A 23,456-nucleotide genomic window follows, 5' to 3' on the forward strand; every position below is an offset into this window, starting at 1 on the left:
TTAGAAATGTATCTCTTCACATTAAGGTACATACAACAACCCATCAAAAAAAGGCTTTCATGCACCCAATTAAAGAATAATAGTTGATGAAATAAGCTATCAAGTCCAATTGTTACAATTACAGCAATTGTCCCAGTGATCAGTAGCTCTATTATCTAGATATTAAGACTCTAGCAAACTCTATGCAAATATTTCATTTAGGTATCACCTCAGGTATTTGCTCACAATAAATGGAAACATGCACAGATATGTAAGTTCAAATGTACACAATCACTCATTTTAATTTGCCCAACATTTACCATCTTATTCCAGAAGCTTTGTTGAAAGGAGTCAGATCATGAACAGAGTATTAGGACCTGGTCTGCACCTCAGCAATTACTTACCACACCATCAGCAGTTCAGGCAAAGAGGTCTGTTCACACATTACAAAAACTGACCATTCATTTAAAATAAATAAGTAAATACATTTATTTTCACAAGTAAAATAAGTGAATACATTTATTTTGACAAATAAAATATATCTTGAATAAAAAAGCATTTAGCACCTTTTTTTTTTATGTATTTGCGTCCATCTGTTTTGGTTTTCAATTCATACAACAATTCCTGCACAGCAATTATTCACGTTTTGATCAGAGCAGGTGAATAGGTTGTTTATAATTTGAATTAGCAGTATATTTAATTAAAATTTAAAGTTTTCCTTTGTTAAGAACTCTTAAGTAAGTAGGTCACACTTCCTTAGAGTTCAGTCCTGAAAAGCTGTTGAACAAAAAACGTAAACTACCAAAGATACAGATCAACACTGGTATTAGCAGAGTTTCAACTGTTCTGAACCACATACTACTACTACTCACTCCAGGAAAAAATGTTCCATATCCCATTAGAATACGGACTTGTTTTTCTCATGGTGATTTATGTGGAAAGCAATTCCTTTAAAACAAACTTTTTTTTCTCAGTCTGTACAGAGAACATATTTTATCTTCCGTTAGACAAATACAGTCTGGTGCAAGCCATGCTTACGGGTTTCTTTCTTGAATACAGTTGTAACACCTATTTAAAACTTTGGCTATAGTTAGTACCAGAGACAAATATATTATGAACCAAAACTTGACTTCAGCTGCATGCAAATTGAAGACCACTGGAAGTTTCCCCCCAAGAAGTTCTGCTGTATCACAGCAATAGCATTTAAAGATGGAAGAACAGAATGCAGTGGAGAAGGAGCAAGGCTTTGTGGGGGAACACTCAGCCATGAAAGCGCTAGAATGATGTCTAATTTTATCAATATGCCTAGCCAGAAAAAGCCTCAAAGGACAATTAGGACCGCTACAAAAATATCAGTTTGTCCCTTAGGACAAGCATTTTTAAGGATCAATTTCAGAAAAGCTCTGCAGTTTCTTTTAATAATTACTAGGTTTTAATCATAATAAATGTACAGACAGTCAGCTGAGACTCTGGCTTCGTAACTACCTAAATCAACTTGGTTGATGCCCAAAAATGGATGAGCTATTTCTTCTACCAGTCTCAACCACACATTTTTGTCCCCAACTAGTTGGAGTACCCGGTTAACAATATCATTAAAAGCTACTTCTTGTTACTTGGTTAGTTTTCTGATCCAGCTTATCATGTGACCAGCTAAACGCTCATTCCAGCAGAAATGGATGTTGAAAAGGCATGGAAACAGGGAGGAATACCACCCCTCTGCACCCATTGTCTGCATCTAGGTCTGTATAAAGCAAATACAAAAATTCCATTTAAAGCCTAGAGAGGGGCAAAGGTCTTACAACAGCTCTTTGAAACCCCTGCAAGAGAACACATGCTTCTCCAATTCCTCTGCTGTCATAGCCGTATCACACCACTGCCTTAGGGTCCCCACAGCAAACACGTGTTACTTGCACCTTAAACAGCACAGCTCACTGTCATTCTTCCACAAGATTGTGAAGAGTAGTAAAATAATGAACAGCAATGTACAATCAAATATCCATATTTTAAACTCTTTAAATATTAGCTCACTCTATCTTGACACAGCAGGCAAGAAGACATCAAGTTACAAATTAACAGTGTCTCATGGAAAGTTCTTAAAAGGTAAAGGACTTTTAGAAGTTAATTCAAAGTCTTTTGCTAAGATAAGCAAAGGCACTAAAAAAAGAAAACCATATAGTTTTACAAACCTAGTCTAATTTAAAAGCAGTAATGCTGAGATAAGATAGGTGAACTCTGAAAGAAAACAACTGAAACCAATGAGATAACACCATCTGTTGGAGAGAAGAAATGCAAGAGTGACTGCACAGAAAGACAGAAGTGTTTTTTTCTTTTTTCCTTTCCTCAATTTCTGGCACAAAAGGCATACAGAAAAGCATCTTCTTAATGTCTGCAAAACTGGTCCCAATCTGACTGCCATGCTCCACATGACACCTCTTTTTTCTTAGAGCCCTACAGAGCAATAATTCTCACTTCAATCTCCAGTTTTAGTGCAATATGTCGAGAATAGAAAACCGGGAAATTGTAGTTTGTTATAAGATACATCAGGAATAAAAGGTTATTACAAACAGATTAGTCTAGGGTGGAAATGACACTGGCTAAGCAGGAGGCATGGATAATCTGGGTAAGTGCCATGGAAAAATAAATATCATGATTGAACTTAAAGCAAATGGAAGCAGTTCAAATTGGCTTCCTAAAATTCACTGCAGAACATGTGATGCCCACATGTCCACTTCCAAGAAACTCCACCATAAAGAAACAAAGACAAATACTGTGAAGTGTTGAAAAACACATCTAGCACCAGCCTCTTCCATGCCACAACAATGTGTATTACTGCAGCTGCCTGATAAGCATGAAAGAAAAGCATTTGGGCTTTTTTAGCCTTTTTATTTCCTTGTCTTTTATAAGAGAGCTACCAGCATTTATTTGAAGCACACCAACCTGTCAGTTATTGCTCACCTTGCAAAGAAGAAAAAATTTAATAAAACACATTGCCATTCTGCAGTTGGTCTAAAAGGTTCAAAAGCAAGAACTCCCCTCAGGTCATTTCCTCTGTCCACTACATGCTCCTACAACTTCTCTGGCCCAGTTCTAGGAGGTTTCTATCACGTTAACTTTTCAGAACATCAGTTGCTTTATCAAACTCCATGAGAGGTCACAATAATGTTAGTGTTTTCTTAACAGAAAGGTCAGGAACTCCTGGCAACTGACAGGACGTCTCTAACAGCAGCATAAAAATCTCAGCCTTGCAGGAATACCTGATCACATCATTGCATGAACATAAGGAAAAATTTTAGTAAGGGTGGCCTAGAGAAGGACCTCAAAAAGAGCCCTGCTTAAGTTTAAAGACTAGCTTAATGGCAAAGTGTTATTAATCTATTTGTTATTAAAGTCAAATACCAGCAGCAGAAGGATCATATGAAAACTATGCAGCTTTAAGGATGTTCCACCAAAAACAATTCTTACAAGAGAATTTGAGAGCATGGTCTAATTAGCAAAGACAGAGGATATTTCACATGTTACCAGTTTTTACAAAGAGCAAAATCACAAATGTTACAGTAAAACAGTCCATTCTCTGTGCTCTCATCACAGATTATAAATAGCGAATTTAGAAACACTAAGGATAGATATCACATGCAGAGGAGTGACTGAACAAAACAGTTAATGGTTTGAATTAAGTTTTGTCTGGGTTAGGACATAAATATTTTATCACTACAGGACAGCATATATGCTGGAGTCAATGGGGACATGGGAATTCAGCTGTTAAAACATCACTGCAGCTTCACAGGAAGAGATTGAGTCTTGACCTAGAACCACAATGAAGTCCCCTTTAATTAGTTCCACTATAAATTGCTAACTGCTCATAAATTGATAACTGCTCATAACAGCAGAGCAATCAAAGGCAGATGCAGAGACTGTTAGCCACATTAACCCAGGGTGCTGCACAGTCCACTGCAATCAACATGCTTTCACAGACCTGCTAGATGGGTTAAATTATTTAGGTTTGATATTAGGATTTTTTTTTTTTTTAAATCAGCAAATTCCTTACTATTTCTAGTGGCTGTATCACCATGTTTTAGGGCAACCTTGAGGACATCTATTTCTCTCACCTTTACAACTACCTGAAAATACTCCTTCTTTTAAAAAAAACAGAAAATACACAGAAGTTTCACTTTTCATCATTAGCAAAAGCAGAAAAGGACTCTGACATTGAGTATGTGAGACAGTCCATAATTCTTAGGTGAATAAAGCATTAAAACTACTGAGCTGGCAAATGCTCTTGACCTTTGAGCCTCAAACCAAGTGTGACAACTACAGCTCCTGTTGAACTCAAGTTTGCAGCAGTAACAAGTGAAATAAATCTTAAGCTGTGCCAAGGGAAATATAGGTTGGATATTACGAAAAAGTTTTTTACAGAAAGAGTGATAAAGTACTAGAACAGCCAGCCCAGGGAGGTGGTGGAGTTGCCGTTCCTGGATGTGTTTAAAAAAAGACTGGATGTGGCACTCGGGGCCATGGTTTAGTTGAGGTGTAAGGGCATGGGTTGGACTCGGTGATCTTGAAGGTCTCTTCCAACCCAGTCATTCTGTGTGAAATAGCATGGATGATACAGCCAAATACACTATGACAGCATTACTTAACCAGAAAAAACCTGCTTCTTCTTCCCCCTCCCACCTGAAATCCCATTTTGCACCCCCCACTACTTCTTTCCCATACGAAAGTAGTACAAATCTTTGGAGAAGTCAGAGTGTGGTTAAGCAGAGGAAGCTATGCTTGTTTGCATGGAATCTGCTATTTCCTCTCTGCCAAAACACTTGTTTAAAGAAGTCATGTAATATTTCTATTAAGCTGTAAATGCAGTTGACAAGGAAATGGCCTACTGGCAGTGCATTACCTTTGTGGCAGTGCCAACCAGCCTACAGCAAAACAGTGTGCATGGTAATTTCACTATGCATTCCCAGGCAACAAAATTGTGCCTTACATAAATACCACAGAACTCCAGCAACATCTAGGAAAAGCAATGAAAATTTGCCCAAGCTTTCATGCTTGCCTGTATCAATTCTGTGTCATAACTAAAACAAAGCATCTACATATGGCCAAAAGTCCTGTGAAGCTGTATCATATGACACCAGAAAAACTATTGCAACTTAAATCTGTGTATTTCTTGTTAACCACTGTAACAACTCACTAATAAAAATTAAGAAAAACTGGAGGTATCAAATATACAAAAGAGTACTAACTACATACAAACCCTTAAAAACCATAACGTAATTTATTAACAAGAACGCATGTTGTATGTAATCCAGAATTGTGTTACATTACATTGGCCTTTGATAGCATTCACTTGATTGCAAGAATTAAACAGATCCATGAGCTTTCAAACACAATGACCTTTGATTTATAAGCAGCTATTGTCATGCACATAAAAATCCTCTCTGATAATGTAGTCCTCACCTTTCAACAGCTGGTGCAACTAGATACAATGATGTTACTCAGATGTAATTAAGGCGTTTTTGTTAAAAGTACAGCCAAAAATCCCAGCATGATCAAGTGTAGCTAATTTGTCATCAATCATTCTTCAAAATATTTTTACAGGTTATTTCATCCTAAATTCCCATCAAAATCCAGCTCCAGAGATACTTATTTTGTTCTCAGCTTTCACCTGAGTATTTTTAGTTTGAATTGTAATTTTTAAACAGTTAATTACATGGAAGAAAAATATGCTGCAGGAAAACTATTAAACTTTGCTTCCAAAATTATGTAATGTTTCTAAATGAAAATCACCCACCAGCTTTAACAGAAATTTCAGGAAACATCTCTCATCCAAAGAGCACACTAAACCAAAAATGAAGAACCCCACAAACAAAAATAGCACTAAATACACTTGAATCCAGATGTGTATCACCTTACAGTAACTGTATATGAACAGCACCTTCTCTTTCTACAGTGGTTTCTTTATATTAAGTTGTGACACATGAGGCACCAGCAAAATAAAACTGAATAAAATAATTTAGTATACATGACAATTTTGCGGCAAATTGCAAAGATTTTTCTGGAGAAAGGTATGCTTTAAGCAACATAAAGTGCCTTCTTAATTCAAAATGGGTTTTAAACAAATTAAGAATGGAGCATTTATTGATGCTCAGTGCAACCAGCACAGCTGTTCTATAGCTCATTGCAAAATAATGGCAGCATGACTAACAGCATCAAGCTATCCCTAGATACACATTGTTCCCCATTAGATTCTCCAAGTAATTCCTTTGTAACTGCTACTCCTCATAAAGCAACTAATGCTATTTATATTTTATTTTGCAAAAAGTAAACTCATTCATTAAGAGACCTTAGGAGTCACTAATAAAAGCTGTCAGGTGTAACTAATAATAATAATATTAGCACTGGTCCCATAGGACAGTACGGAATTCTTCTTTAGGTCACCTTTGTTTCAAAACTGCCTTTCAAAAGCAGACTGACTCTTGGTGATACAAATCTCCCAAGTGCAGTATGAAACAGATTCCATATATTACCCCAAAGCCAATTAACAGCATCCTGCTGCAGCTCCCTCTCAAGTGGAGATACAGGCATTCTGAAACCTTACAGAAATCTGTTAAAACAAAGGCAAACTGAAGTCAAGAGAAAGCAATACAGAAAGTAAAAACTGTTAGTATTAAAATCTCTATTCATAAACATACAGCTTTATGATTCCAGTATTAGGGGGTTTTGAATGTTTTGTGGGTTTGAGGTTTTGTTTTTTTTTTTAATACAACAAGTAAAAAATGCCACCAACACACTTACCCTCATTGGGTGAATATCAGCATATGGAGGCTTTCCTTCAGCCATTTCTATTGAAGTTATACCAAGGGACCAGATGTCTGCCACACAGTTATAGCCAATCTCTTGTATGACTTCAGGAGCCATCCAAAATGGAGTTCCTATAACAGTATTACGTTTTGCCATGGTATCCTGTAATTACATTATTTATGAAATTAAACCAGAGAGAGATGCTTATTTTCAGATTATTTTTATATCAATTCTATATCTACCCAAAAGTCAAATGGTAGTGACTTCCAATTAATACCAAACAGATTCAGCCCATCAGTCTACAGAGGCCAAAGAGGTGACAATAAACCTCATACTAAAATTTAAAGGGATTACCAGGCATTTGATACACTGGGCTATAAAAACAAACAACTAAAAACTAAATAGCCCTCCAGCACATTAAATACTCACCATGAATGTTAGTTCTGCCACTATCCTAGTGGCAGTGACACTGCTCAGACACAAAACTCAAGGCAGAAGACAAAGGTGAAAGAATAAGGTTGGGAGCACTATAGCATTTTAAAATTATCTTTCCACAGTTACTTACTGTTAACTGGCCAGCCACACCAAAATCAGCTAATTTTGCATGTCCCTCAGTGTTCAGAAGGATGTTTCCAGCTTTTATATCTCTATGTATTTTTCTCATAAAGTGCAAGTATTCAAGTCCTTTAAGAGTAGATTTCAAAATAGTTGCAATTTCATCTTCTGTTAGCTGCAAGAAAACATAAAACCACTTTCAGGTATACACATAATGTCCATATATTTGACTTATTTAAATCATGACTATTTCATAGTGATTACTGTAAGGAGCACAATGCTTGACTTTTTTTTTAACAGACCAGAAAAATTTCCGTTTTAAAACTAAAAAACCCAAATAAAAAATAAATTATTAAATGCCAACTTATAGAGAAAAAAGATATTGTGTAGACTTGGCAGGCCAAAATGCTTTTCTTAACTATAATATAGTGCAGAGTCACATGCCATCACAAATGCTACAATAAAATGCAAGTCAACTGGCAAAAAGATGACAGACATTTCATTATGAAAGAAAACATAACAGAGTGAAAAAACTGAGACATATTTTGTATTATTGCTTCATAAATAACACAAACTCTTGAGTAAGTCATCAGCAAGCAGTTGTTTATCTTCATCACTTTAGATCAACAAAATAGGAATACATAAGCTCCTGAACAAGTGTTATCAGAGACACAGCAAGAGTCTCTTTTTTAGGTACCGGACCCCCTTGAGAACACTTCTCAGGTTTTCATCGGCATTTGTTCTTGAATAAAAGCACAAACACGCACATGTAACTCATTCCATGTGATGCAACTGCTCAAGGAAATACAAAAACTATCCATACAACTGAAATGCCAAGTAATTACAGTACACTGATGCTTCAATAGTAGAACTAAAATGAACCTCACACATTCTCAAAAATGCAAGAAACTAGCAAAGTGAAGATGAATACTTGGCTGCAATGCTGGGTTGCATTTTTCCCCTCTTTCCTCTACTTTTCCAATCCTACACAGAAAATAAATTAAGCACTAGCAATTCCTTCCAGTTTCAGTTCTGAAAGTGTTGGTAGACATCCACACCTTCCTCCAAAAAGCAGACGCCACCAAAAGCCCGTAAGAAACAAAAAACCCATTCATGATCACTCTAAGACAAAAGAATGAATCAACAAAAAGGAAAAAAAAAAATATTAGTCAGCAAGATTATCAGCACCTGAGCTGCTCACAAGTTTTAATTATTTAACAAACAGAACCACTTCCCTGTTGCAGCTTCTATCCAGTCTCACAAAACCTAGGTGTGGAGCCCAAGGGCACAGCTACACATTTATTTAAAGAGCAGTCCCAAGCTCCAGTTCCTCCTTTCCCTGCAATGTACAGCAGTAATTCACAGTGTTTCAGCCCTTCTTCCACTGAACAACTATAACAGACAGATCTTAGTTGAAAACAAACCTGTCTGCCAAATAATTTTTCTAACAAAACAGTTCCTGGATTCAACTCATGGCATAGTAAAGAAGAACAAAGCAGAGTAGCTGCTGCTCAAACTGGCATTGCTTTCAAAAGAGTGTATGTGCTGATATATCTCAAGAGTTCCAGAGACTTTTATAAACCTTTTCCTGTATGAGCAGAGGATGAAATTGATGGTATATTAGCTCCAAGCCAAGCACTTACCGCCTGTGCCGTGCATTATGCATTCCTTGCCCACCATTTATCTCTGAGATCTTCCAGTGTTTCTATTCAGCAGCACACTGCTCAAAGCCTTTATTTGTGCTACTTAATGCTAACTGCTTTGTTGCTTCAAAGGCCTGCATGCCAGAAGAACTGAAAACCCCCTTACAAACAGTTCAAATAAGACAACTTTCCTGGCATTGTGCCATGGGAGTAAAACCATCTACTTGATCTGGAGTCAAGCAAGAAGAGACTTTAAATCAACTGTAAGATAAACTTATGTATGGTCAAAAAGATATTTGGAGAAAGAGACAATCCTCATTATGTGACCTAAAAATTCTATGGTGAATCACTAAAACTGTGATTATTTGCAGACTCACACTTCAGGCAATTTATACCCTGGCTATTAAACACTGTATCTTGAATGGTTTAAGACATGCTAAGTGTAACACTTGCTGCCTAAACTTTACCAAATCCACCCAATTTCAGAAACAATAAAATGTTCTGAATCTCCAAAGCCTTCCATGCAGATAATCCTGAGCATGCAACAGAAAATGACCCTGAGTACTGACAAACGTGTAACAAGATAAGCATGCAACTTCCCTCCCACTTTCATCTAGAAACAAGTATTATGAAAAATAGTGCTTAGAGAATATGGCAGAGATCACTCTTCAATATGTAGTGCTTCTAAAGAGGTAAACACCTAGCTATAGTTCTTGAAAAATTAACCACATGTAGATCTTTGGATCATCAGCTCTAGATGGAAAAGTCTGCATGGCAAAGTCCAGCTCTCAAATGGAGAGGCTAATGGAAGACTGAAACCAAAAGCTGGCAAATAAACTATGGAGGGAGAATCCAGCAAATCAAAAGAGAATGCTGGAGTACTGCAGCCTAATGCACTATCTGGGGACCCTCAGCAAAGCAAAGCTCTGCCATGGCTAAATATTACATAAGAACAAAGCATTTACACATCCAAATACACAAAGTGGTCAAAAAAGCCCAGAGAAGTGAATACCACCCCTAAGAAGTACACAGAGAGCACAAGTCATGTTTATCACAAACAGCAGTAACAAGAAAGCACAGGAAAAAAGGAAGAGCAGATTTATGCTGTTCCAAGACACAGTGAGCTAGAGGCTGAAGGGCAGGGCTCAAAGGGTTGTAGTAAATGGAGCTACATCTGGCTAGTGACCTGTCACTAGTGATGTACCCTCAAGTCTAGGGCTAGTTTTGTTCAGTACTTTTATCAATAATCTGGATGCAGGAATTGAATGCACCATGAGTAAAGTTTCCTGAGGATACCAAAGTGGGAGATGCTGTTTGAATGAAAAGCCTTGCAGAGGGATTTGGACAGAATGGAGCACTGGGCAGTGATGAACAGGATGAAATCAAACAAGCCTGAATGAGAGATTGTACATCTGGGATGGGTATCACAGGAACAAGCATAAATTGGAAGAGTAATGGCTCAAGAACAGCCCTACAGGAAGGGATCTGTCTGTGCTGGTCAGTGTAGCAGACATGGGGCTGGCAAGAGCCCCATGGAGGACAGAAGCCTAGAGATAAGAAAATGCCAAGTCATAGTAACTAAGCCAGAAGCCCTCTCTCCGGTCCTCCAAACCCCAGCTTATCTCTCTGTGACCCCATAGGCTACTTTTCCCTAACCCTTGCAACTGGACAGTTTCTGATCCCTTCTACCCCTATATAAGGGGCTACTTTAGCCCATTCTGGTTAGAAGAGCTGTCGCCGGAACCCTTCACGGACCTCCCAATAAACCCTCGCTGTGGAACCACCGGTGCTGTCTCTTCTCCTCTCTCTTGCCGTCTGCTTACTTGGAAGCCACTGCTAGCCAGAGTACCTTTAGCAAGCTCAGAGCTGAAAACTATAAAAGAGCTGAGATCACTAAGAGCTGATAATCACTTATGCTTGCTAAGGCAGCCCCAGCTAAAGAGCAGTTTGGGTTTCCTCTACATCTTCTAAGATGTAAACATCCAGCCTCCAAAAGGCTGAGCTATCTGGCTCGAGCCTGCCTGCTCGCCTGAGACACACAGACCCTGCAGGAACCCAGCTATCCGGCTATAAGCGGGCCCCATGGCTTTTAGGTCAGCAGCAGGCTCAGCAGGAGCCAGCAATGCACCCTGGCAGCCCAGAGGACAAACCCCTTCTTGGGGTGCATCAGACTCAGCATCCCCAGCGGGTCACAGAGGTGATTGTCCTGCTGTACAGCCTTGGTGCAGCCTTGCCTTGAGCTCTGTGTGCTGCTCTGGGCCCCACAGCTGAAAAATGAGGGTAAAGGATGAGAATGCGTCCAGAGGAAGGGAAATACAGATTTTTTTTTTTTAACATGACAAAAAATAACATACAGTTCTTCTTTACAGCATAGAGACTAGCTGACACACAAACTAGTGCAAACCTGATGGAATTTGGGGAAATAAATGGAGGACACTTTTATAGCCTACCAATTGTTGGAAGTAACAAGGGACTTAAGTACATAAAAAAGATCCAAAGATCCTACAACTATTCATTTATTCACAAAACCACAAATAAATTCTTAAAATCCACATCAAAATGCTTCCTAATTATGTCTCCTCACTTCTTTACTCTAAATCATATTCCTAATGCTTATGAGGACATAAGCATGAGGACATGCTTATGTCCTCATAAGCATGGTTAAAAGTCACTGTCTAGGTAGTGTAGTGTCTGTGTCCCTACAAGCAACTTTCAACATACAAACAGTTAAGTACAGAACTTACAGAACAAACCATTACATGCTTTGTCACAGCACACAACTTGCCATCTACTTAATACCCAGTACTCTCTAGTTCTAGAAGTAGTTTGATATTGACATTCATGCAATGCCATTGATAATCATGATACAGAACAATTAAAAGAAACAAATCTATTTCATATTAATATAAAACTGTGTTCCAGACAATGTTGCTATCCTGATCTAGATGTATGGTTCTGACATTATTCTATTCCTGATTAATCTGTATGGGCAGTACTTTTCCTGTAAACAAGTTGGTCTATTTTATTCTGAGATTTTCCATGCATAGCATCATTATTCCATCAGCACAGTTCTGTACCTTGCACCCTAGTATAATCTCACAGTCATAATCTTTCTGCTTCTTTTCTGAGTTCTGTTCATGTCAAGATCCTCACTTAAAACCTTGCGGAACATTTATCCGTTTGGTATCTTAGGCTAGTTCTAATCCTGTATGCTGTCCCTTTGATGGGTTGGTGCTACCCTCTAAATAAGAGTCAGCCATGGAACAGCTTTTAACCCTTCACCATCAAAGCCACATGCAGATTATATATTAAAAAGAGTGTGAATGATAAAGGTGAACAACTCTACAGCCTACATAAAATACATTACACATTAAGCCAATCTTAAAAATCAAAATCTGGAGCAAAGCAGCAAGTTCTAGTGTTCCACATCTATTAGGAGACCATAACAGACATCTAATTCACATATTTATATCTAACTGGCTACGGATGCCACACACAAGGGAGACTGAGGGCTGCCTTTATCCAGTCCATCACACACCACCTAATCCATGCAGCTGCTGCGACAGCTCATCCACAGGTTCTCCTGCACACATTCTCCTTCCTGAGGCCCCTCTAAAGTGGTCTGGGTCAGCTCAATTGTTTAACTGACTAAGTCTGTTCCCAGCTGCTCTTTTTACACTAATACATGCACATTAAATCTGATACTTCCAGGAAGTATCAGATTACTGCACCTAAACACTCTGATTAGATTGAACACATTGGGTAGGTCCACTCTCATGGCAAATAAAGAAGCCATTCTTTCACCAGAAGCTATGAAGATCGAACATTTAACATTCTATCATCATCACACACCTCTCCTATTCTTCATTTACATGAAGGCAAGGCTGGACTAAAAAAAAACCTGAGATGCAGGAGAGAAGGGCTAATATGCGGGGAAGAGGAGATGACAGTTCCCACAATACCCTTCCCATTTGTAGTATTTGTCATCTAATTTAGGAAGTAGGCAGAAATCTTCAGAGATAAAAAGAGTTGTTAAAGTTACAGTTCTAGACAGAAGCAAATCTTAGATTTTAGTTCCCACTACCTGTTACAAACTACACTGTCCTAAAATTGCTTTCCTTGAGCCTCCCTTTGAGGGCAAAGATTGAGCAACTAGACTCTTTTTGAGCAGATGTATATGCTATGAATAAGGATAGTGCTCCTCAAACAAAATCACAGCTTCTGTCTTGGAGTAAAGTACCAAATCATGGCATTTCTTAGGACAACAAGGTTTGGTCTAAGTCTGCCAGATAATCTTCACCTAATCCTATATTATCTAAGGAGACACCTCAATATTACAGTAATGGACAGAGTAAGAATTCACTACCATAAGACCCAAGCTGCACATAAAATCATACAGAAAATATGCTGCAATAAATACAACAACAAATATTCACTGTACAGGTGATGATCGGTGTTAGTATTTTTTAAGATAAATAACATAACTTTTAAAAAGTTATGTTTCAAAAAAAGTAGCATAACTTTCATAATATTTCTTGAATACAATATACAAGAGACCTCATCTTTTCTTTCCTATAAATTGGCATTTTTGTACTGGATTATTAAAGATAATGCTAACCCATCAGTCTTCTATATGTAGTTTGAAAATTACTACAGCCTAGCAGCAGCATAATATTATCTAAAACATACCTAGCGGCTCATAAGAAAAACTATTGCAGAAAATCCCACGCTTAACACTAGCTAACATTAATACATAGACACAGGCAGAACAAGAACTGATCAGAATATGGAAGTCAGACTCTTCAGCCCTCCATTACCAAGTCCCAGCTTCCTATAAGATATCTATGAAGTACTGAACCAGATGTTGAGCACAACCTTAGAAGTAAAGCAGAAAAGTACAGAACCTCTTTAGCACTGCACTAAGTGCAGATTTTAACTATGATTCAGTAGCACATGCTTTGGCATGCCAACACACAGCGGTGATCAGCACCAGTGTAGTTAGTTTGGTTGTGCAAAGTCCTCTTCTGACAAGAATAAGGTCAAGAACTGCACTGGAAGTCCCTAACACAGATCTGCTAAAACAATAAAACTGTATGCCTCTAACAGGAAGCACCTATCTGAGTTGCCACTGTTTAAAACCAACTTTACCATCATAGGGAACGCATTTGCTAACAGATCACTTGGCTCACAAGCTACCCACCTGCTCATACCACCCCCACTGGGTCTGACAGCATCACCAAGAGAGACCCTATGCAATCTTATAAGCCAACAAAGAGCTGGCTGAGCATAAAGGACAACCTCCTATAAGTATGCAAACAGTCTTTCCTAGCAGGCAAGTAAATACAGCAGCAGGCCATCTTGAACAAACTAAGAACTCATAAGTGAGCTAAAGTGCAGAAAATAAGACATGCAAAGCACAAAAACAGATTACTAAAGATAAATAAAGAAGCACTGCCTGGATAGTAAAGAGTTGAATCTCAAAGGCCAAGAACAGGGTGGACTTGAATCTGGAGAGCAAAACAGAAGACAGCAACAAGATTGTATGGGGAGAAGGAAGCGGCAGAAGTGGCGGAAGGAAGATAAATACAGAAAGACTTTGTGTTGAGTGGTCAATCTGTTGACAAGCTATGGAGAAATCTCCCAAACATGTTCCTTGCATCAGTCTTTAACAGGGTTTCTCTGACTCTCAGTTGTCTCTGCCTAGTAGCAAAATGGAACAAGTTAGGAATTACTCTAATAAATTGGACAAATACAAGTCCATGAGAACAGATAAGATACATCCAAAGGTGCAAAGGAGCTGGCTAATGTCAACTCAAGGCTATCTCTTATCAACTTTAAAAGGTTACAGCAATCAGGGAGTCCCTTACAATACCATCATCTTCAAAATGGGCAAGAAGAAGGACCTGAGGAACTACAGGCTGATCAGCTCATTCTCAGACCCCAAGATATGATGGGGCGAATCCACAGAGAAGCTAACTTTGTGTGTGTTTTTAGAGACACAAACGATAAAAGAGTGACTGGAAACAGCCAGCATAAGTTAACCAGAAGGAAATGACACTAAATTAACCTGATCACTTTCTTATGAGGATGAAGAGAAAGCTGAGGATGTCATTTCGTCTCATTTTACCAAGGCTGTTGGCAGCCTCCAATATATGTTTTTAAGTAAATCTGGGGAATCGTGGAGAAGATGTAGAGGAACAACCAGCTGAACTGCCAAGCTCAGCAGCGGTTCAACATGTAACCAAGAGCCAGGTATGAGCAATGTTCTCAGAGACTGATCATAGGGTGAATACTCCCCACATCATGATCAACAACCTGAACAACAAGGAAGAACACACCCCATGACTTGTTTCATGTCATCCACAAACCATCGTGGTTTGTGGATGACATGAAACAAGGTGGAAAAAGCCAATACACTAACAGACACAGCAGAGCTGTAGAAGGCCATGTAGAGGGATCTCAACAAGCTGGAAGATTTAGCTTGACAACAAATACAGCAGTTCAACAACAGCAGAGTCCCAGGAGAGAACCACCCCATGCCATGACCAGTACTGACTGAGAATCCATGTGACAGGGAACATTCCTCCAGGAAAGGTTCTGAGTGGCTCCAGAAGACAAGCTGAACATCAGTCAGCAACATCAGCAATACACCCTAACCATAGACTGGCCTTCATTAGGAAAGCACAGTCAGGTCAAGTAAAAATCCCCCTCTGTTTAGCATTTGTGAACACAAATCTGGAGCACAGTGCCCTGTTCTAGGCTGCCATAAAAGAAAGGCTGACAAATTGGAGATCCAGCTAGAACTAGACTAGAGAGGCTAGAACAAACCAAAACAATTCTCACTGAGCATACAAGAAGGAATAAAAGTTCACGGGGCTGGAGAAAGAGACTCCCACTTTTTTTATTGAGTCTCCCACTTTTCAGATTGCTAAATCTGATCTGAACAAGGTCCTAACCACTAACTGGATTATTCCAAATCAGTGACACACTGTTCACCTCTTTCCTTACCACCTCTAAAATAAACATCCACGTTCAAAACAGCAGCCTTTCTTTTACCTGCAGTTTTTCTACATTTCATCCACTTCCTCACCACAATAATATATAGCAATAAACTCATCTAAACTTTCAAGACTCTTTTATTGTAAAATAAAATAGACATGGAAGACCATAATGAAACGGCTCAACTCCTTGAATGGAGACAAATTTTATTGCCCAGATTATACCTTTATATGCAGAGAGGTTGACTCAAACTGGAAATACATTAAAAATTCAACTGATATTTCTGTCTCTCCAAGGCAAACAATGATGGGGTTCTTTTGAGAGGAAACAGCAGTGTGGGGAGGCAATAAGATTAAACTTCCACCTCTTATTACAACAAGAATAAGATTTTGTGTGTTTTGTGACTCAAGCTATATACAGGGTACCAGTAGATGACTGATTAAACATTCATTTAAACAGCTAACTTTTATTGCAAGATTTTATTAAAAATTTCTTCATATTCTATGCTTACACGGTCATTTCATTGTTTGAGCAACTTAAAACTGGCACTAACTGAAAATTATTTACAAGAGTGAAAAAAAGCTGCTGCTTTCATTGAGTAATTCTAACAATTTTTTATTTGAAAAATCCTTAGCAGCTCCGTTTGAAAAATGAATGACTGAGTTCAAACCACAGATGCAACTTCTGCTATTCTCCCAGAAGTTCCACAGATTTGTTTCCTAAAACATGGGTAAGGAGGAGATCTGTTGACTGTTCAACTAACCAGTCTTTTCAGATCAGAAAAAAATGTAAAAATCCTATCTTCTCCTCAACATACCATAGTCTCTCTCATCTTTTAGCAGTGACCTCACTGCAAAGAGATCAGTAGCAAATATAAACATTGTGAAACCCAGCAAATACAACCATTAGAACTGAAGTAGTATTTTGTAAGGTTTCTTCCAAGAACTACACTTTTTAACCAGAAAGTGAATTATATGATGCTGAGCATTTTAGTATTACATGGCTAGTTTTAAGACAGCCCTCAAAATTAACTCCAACATTTTATGCACCTGTAGGAAATCAAAGAAATACAGAAATCATCCAGGAATCAAATTCTTCTCAGAACTGACTTGTAGATGTTCATGGCTCAAGTTACAATAACAGTACTTCTTTTAATGGGAAGAGGAAGGTCAGATAAAGTTTGGGGAAAGATAATTCTGTCTTCAGAGCAATTGTTATAGTATTTTAGAAATAAACACAGGACTTCAGAGGATGTATAATTTAATAGCATATTAGTGCTCACTGAGTGAGCATGATCTGCTAACACTGTAGAAAAAAGGGAAGAGAGTACAGTTAGTGTACCCCAAAGCATATTTACCAGAGGATGCTGCATGGCCAGTCTTTGTTTTGAAACTTTCCTATTTCTGAATGCTTTTGGTCAACTATAGTTGTATGTAATACATACAGTTATCTTGGAAATTGATGAATACCAGTGTAGCTCAAGCTTCCTTTTCTTTCATAAAAATTAGCCAACACATAACTTGCATCTTATTTCTGACATACAAAGATTTTTTAGCTCAGGGAAAAAAAGTAATCTTCATAAGCAAATTTCCAAGCAGATAAACACAGTTTAATGCAAGGTTGAAAGAAACATTTATCATTCTGAGAATCAGACAGTACAATCCATTTTTTAAGGAACTGACAATGCTACTCTAAAGAACTAAGGAAAAATAATTCCCAGCAATTATATAACAGTCAATCATTTAGAGCCATAGTAAGAATTTTATTAGACAAGTACTGGATAATCTCAGCATTGCATTGCAGAAGCTAGTATAAGCTACCCTGCTTGGTAAGATTAAACACAGAATAAGGCAATCAAGACATTTGTGATCAAGTTCTTCCCTCCTTTTCCTCAACCTGCAGAGAAAAGCAATTTAAGAATGTTGGCCTAAAGCTCAGTCTCTGAAGAGCAACACAGCTGATTAGCCCATTGAGTCAATTCATCACCTGAAAGGCCCACTGACCTGAACACGGCCAGCAGCAAAGCCAGGATGGACTTGTCCATGGACACCAAGATGAGATAAGCAAGTGAGCCAGTGCAGAAGGAATTTCAGTCTTTGTGTATGGACTCTCTGGGTATTAATTAATCCATGTGGGTTCAACTGAGGAAGATAGCTGCTTTACAGCTAATAATCACATGAACTTTAGTGAAGCAAAGGCCAACAAATTGGAAATATTTTAACTGTGAAATTACTGAGAAACAGGACTGCTTAAAACTGCAAAACAACATCCTTAGGAGCAAAATGCCTTTAGCCCAGATAATAAAAGATTTACCCTGGATCCCCATGGTAACATACAGAGAAAGCAAATCCAGCAGGACATTTAAATACAGCATCCAGTGATTTGGATACGTTATCCACTTGAATTAGTGGAGCTTAAACACACAGAAAAAAGTAATTAGCTAAGAAAACATGGCAGAAGCTCATCATTAAGAGTACATGAGGCATTATATATGTAACTGATAAACTGGCATGTAAAGGAAATGATTTTAGATACAAAATGCACAATCTCTGGGCCCAACTGCACAGTACCTAAGCAACTATCCACTCCTACACTTGTTACACTTACAATACTGACCCAAATAAGACAATTTTGTCTGATAAACTTACAACATAGCCACTACCTGGTATGTTTCAGTCAGTTGAATTGGGTCCCCAAAGAGTGAGGATTATAATGATATAGTTAATCATGATCACTGGATGAGCAAATGCACCCTCCATAATCATTAGAGAGACAAGGTTGGTTGTGTGTAAACATTCTCCCCTATGTTAAGGGCAGCCAGTGAGTGTTGCTTCACACTGTAATTATCCCATCTATTGACACGGAAAGTCAGTCTCAGACATGTTCTTCCTTCCCTTTCCACACTGCTCATTCCTTGCATCAGATCAAGCCACTGTGCTGCCACAGTAAGCCCAGAGTTAGCTCATGAGCGGGTGGGGAGGACAGAACAGAGAGGAAGTTCCCCCATCATATCATCAAGCTTATCAAAGATCACCCTGTAGCCACTGACAATCACTGCATCTGAGGCATGGAAAAGGCAGGAGGAACATATCAGTCAGGTTGGAAGACAGCAGCAGAACTGCCCTTCCTGACAGCAACCCACAGTGTGAATGCATAAGATACATGTACCTCCCAAACCAGTCTCTGAGAAAAGCAGACAAAGCTAGATCTGAGCTTTGCTGCCCAGGACTGATGAACACCACACCCGGGATGAGCTAACAAACACCGTGAATTTGCTGAAGTGCTGATGATCTGCCTGGCACATTAGAAGACTTCAGGCAGAATTGCAGAGGTCCATTTAACTTCAAATTAATGGCTCAGGCCTCTTGGACAAGAACCGCCTCTCACTAAGCTGAAAACTTCTCCATATGAATGGGCTCCAAACAGTCACTCAAAATTACCCTAACTTTGGATTCTGTTTCCCTTGGCTTTGGTCCACTAGAACAGTAGAAAAAAGCCCAGTGTTGTTCACTTTCTAAACAAACACAATTTTTGAAAAACAAAACCACAAAAACAGAAGATGATCAATAAATTCTTAGTTTTAGAGACAAGTAACAAAGGCAAATACATATTAACATTTCCTCCCCATGCAGGAAGAGAAATCTACCTTCTCCTATGTCTTGACTTAATAATGATCCTAGAATCATTTCGATTGGAAGAGACCTTTAAGATCAAGTCCAAATGATAATCCTAATGGCCATTGCACTAAAGGGTTCTCACTTCAACTTTCCTTATTTCTTTTCCTTAAATATGAAGAAGCAGGAAATAAACTTTTCTTTGGCCCAGCCACAGTCTTCATTTGACAATTTAAGAAAGTTACAGAATACATAACTCTATGTGTCCGACTATATTCAGTAAATATTCTGATAAAATACGAAACAACTCTCTCTATGTTTGCAAGTGAATATATTTATTTTCTTATTACAAAACAATTTTTTATTTCCATTTAATGAATAAATAAATATATAAATAAAATGTAAGGTCATCAACAGAATGCTCAAGTACTTTAAGCAGCCTCATTCCAATATTAGTCACAAGCTTCCCATCACACACAGTCTGAGTGATCAGGCTATTGTTCCACAAAGAGCAACAGCATTCAAACACATCCAAAGCCTCTACCTAAACCTTCCAAAACTTGCAAGACAGAGGCATAGCAAGGGAGAAACCAAGGAATTTGCTTTGGTTATTTTTTTGTTATAGGCAATAGAACATTCCCTATTCTACACCAGGATAAAAATTCTGTCCATCCTGGTAGCCCACCTGAATATAAATACATGCCAAGTAAACTGTGATAGTTGTGTGCTTCACCTTCCCAGAGATCTGAAGCACATGGATTTCAGTGCTCCAGTGACTGCTCCAGTCATTATCCATTTGAGTGCACAGTAATTTTTTCCTGGTCTTATTTAGCTGCATTTTGAAAATCAACTCTTAGCACCTACAAGAACTTCTACAACTACACAGTGACCCTCCTCATCATGGGCAAAGAAAAAATTTTTGCTTTGCATCTACTGTGACAAGTGATCTCTTGTATTATAATAAACAGTAAGATACCCATATTTCACTTTATTGGCGCTACACGTGGTTTTCAAAACCTTTGACTATGTCTCTCCCTCCAAGTACCTCTTCTCGTCGCAGAAATCTTCAAATGCATCCGGCTACCTGCTTCTAGAGAAGTAGTCTTTACTTCTGATCACCCTTGTCACCTTCTTTCAGTTCCATAGTTCTCCTGTGTCCTTGGTACCACTGTAACTTCTGACAACCACTTTACTTATTCAACTATTTCTAAAAGCTAAGCTCAAGCACTCATGAACCTGAATATAAAGACTTTGCCTTCCTCACCAAGCCAAACGTATTTCTTCACATTTAGTTGTGCTTATTTTCTCAGTACCACAAAGCCTTTCAAATCTTTGCCAGTTTCCACCACCAGGAATACAACTTCTCTCACCAGTATTTCTACCCTCTTTCTGAAGCAGGATAGCACAGACCCATGTATTAGGCCAAAACACCCTCTTTCTTACATTTTAAACAATTACACACCTGTGACAGAACTTCCCATGTACTCCAGATTACAGCTATATTTGCTTGAAGAGCCTCTGGTGTGGAAGTCTGTACATAAACCTTTCAGCACATACAACCAATTTTACATCAGCCAGCATTAACTGTGTCCTTATCAACTCCTTCACAGAACTCTACTAGCCATACACTCCATGACTTGCCTTTACAAAAGCTTTGTCATTGGTATCCATGCATTTACTGATTATTCTGTGTCTTAAAACAAAATCCATGCTATTTAATCACATGGACCTTAGTAGTAGAAGACAGTTTGTCTGATCATCATTAAGCATTCTCAAAAACTCCAATATCCCTTCCCCTCAAATCTTTAATTAATCTACTATGTCAATATCCTACAACAGATATAAGGAAAACTAGATAGCCTAATTTTATATAAGTACACACACATTCACATGCACACCTTTTTTAAAATAAAAATTCAAGCGCCTTCTATCAATGCACAAACAAGATTGCTCCTTTTTTTTTTTCTTAAATTCTGTTTTAAATGGGTTATGGTTTGTTCTGCTTTTTTAAATTCTGGACTAGTTTGTGCCATTTCTTACTGGAGCTACTGATCCTTGGATAATATACAACAGCAAGAACACCAGTTTTGAAGATTGCTGGAGTTCTGCAATCTCACATTGGTTTTGGCTTTTTCCCATCACTTCAACATCACAGCAGCCCCAACACAAGCCACCTTTTCCAAAGGAGCTCCCTTCTGGTCTCGACATCACCTCCACTTCCTAATAAACCTGATTCCATTTTCTCTCATGTCTTGTTTTCTAAACATTGCTTTTCTCTCCTTTACTTTCCCCCCTCTGCTCCCAAGTAAAGTGTTAAGGAACATCTCAAGAAGCGTTTACAAAATGTGAAGCCCAGCAAGTAGTGTCACCTCAGAGTACCTGCTGGTAAAAAGAAAACCTCATGTTACAGCCCATTACTGAAAACAATGGACTCAGAGGAATTCAAGGCTGCTTGACACTACAACAAAACACTTTTCAGAGAAGCTGTTTCTTACTTAGAACAAACAATACCTGCTTCCTACAGGCTTCCTTTATATTATTGCTGTTATAAGTCCATGAAGACACTTCCATACGGCCCTCATTTTGGTTCCCTCTCACATTCCTTAGCTGTTCCTTGAGTAATGCCAGTTACTTGTCATGCTCCCTAATTACTGAGTGAGAGCAAGACAATTTTACACCTGTTTTCAAACTATGCAGCTACTAAGTGGCTGCTGACAGACTGTAAGGTGGAAGGGGTAGGGGAAAGAAGACACAGTTTTGCCTTCTACAAAGCAGTAGCTTTCTAGAAATTCCCAAGATTTTTGTCATTTAAAATGCATTTGCTTCTGCTGGTGACCACTCCACAGAAGAATGCACAATGACAGTCACTAACTGCATGAGCTTGTTTCCTGGGAACCAAGACATAGATAGGCCCCTTGGCATCAGCCAAAATCTTGACTTGAAACTCCAGCTTTTATTCTGGCTTCCAAACCTAATTTACAAGTTGATTTTATGAACTGCTATAGATATATTAAAAAAAAAAGACAACTCACCGTTTTATTACGTAGTCTAATTATATCTGAAACAGAGCCAGCTCCACAATATTCCATAACAATCCATAGATCCGTGTTCTTAAAGTAGCTGCCATAGTACTTGACAACATAAGGACTAAATGGAAAAAAAAAGTTAGATAAATAGATGAATTCTGAGTAGAAGAAAAAAAAAAATCACCAGCACACCTGCTGTTAAAAACCACTGTTTGACACAGCTAAAGAGAAGGTGCAACCAAACACATTTTAAATCTGTAATTAGCTAACCAATGCCTTTTTTGAGTAAATTATGATTTCTTAATAAAATTATAAAGGCACTACTATGTATGTAAGTTTTCCGCAATCTTCAAATACAGAGTTTTCCCAGAAAAGCTTTCCCAAACTTTTTTATCAGTCATCTGACAAAAAGCTTTGTTTTTCCCTCCTCTAAGGCCTCTCTTGAATGCTTCTCTTCTTAGAAAGACTGCCTTGTTTTTTTCTCTCCAGAGCAAAGTCACATGGAAACTCAACCATGTTTTCCCAGTTCTGCAAGAATGAATTTATTTCAAGCACAGAACCAGACTTCAGCAAGAAAGAATCTAATGCTGGTTTGAAACCTGCTGGATTTGCAAACGCTTTTCATACTGAAGCATCTCATAAGAAGAGATAGTATTGTCACAAGCAGAAGGTATTGCTTTGCTGCTCATCAGTTTGTCACTTGACATAATGCTTCCTTGGAATCACTTGCACAAGAAAGGCAGAAACAGATGTGGTAAACATAAAAAGGATCATCCTCCCTAAGTTATTAGATGGTGTATTTAGGGAAATAAAAGACTGAAGGTTTGGGGTGAGGTTTTTGGCAG

General features: G+C 38.3%; 1 protein-coding gene across 3 annotated transcripts in view; it reads right to left on the bottom strand.

The window, feature by feature from the left end:
- Positions 1-23,456, bottom strand: part of STK3 (serine/threonine kinase 3) — a 130,174-nt gene that overhangs the window by 97,900 nt on the left and 8,818 nt on the right. For all 3 annotated transcript variants that reach the window (XM_030234620.2, XM_030234618.2, XM_009087113.4), the window contains exons 4-6: positions 22,618-22,732; positions 7,340-7,504; positions 6,769-6,936 (exon numbers count right to left, since the gene is read on the bottom strand). In XM_030234620.2, coding sequence (XP_030090480.1) covers positions 6,769-6,936; positions 7,340-7,504; positions 22,618-22,732 — 448 coding nt within the window. The remainder of the gene's footprint in view (positions 1-6,768; positions 6,937-7,339; positions 7,505-22,617; positions 22,733-23,456) is intronic.

The sequence above is a fragment of the Serinus canaria genome, chromosome 2, assembly GCF_022539315.1.
Source record: "Serinus canaria isolate serCan28SL12 chromosome 2, serCan2020, whole genome shotgun sequence".
Taxonomy (NCBI): domain Eukaryota; kingdom Metazoa; phylum Chordata; class Aves; order Passeriformes; family Fringillidae; genus Serinus; species Serinus canaria.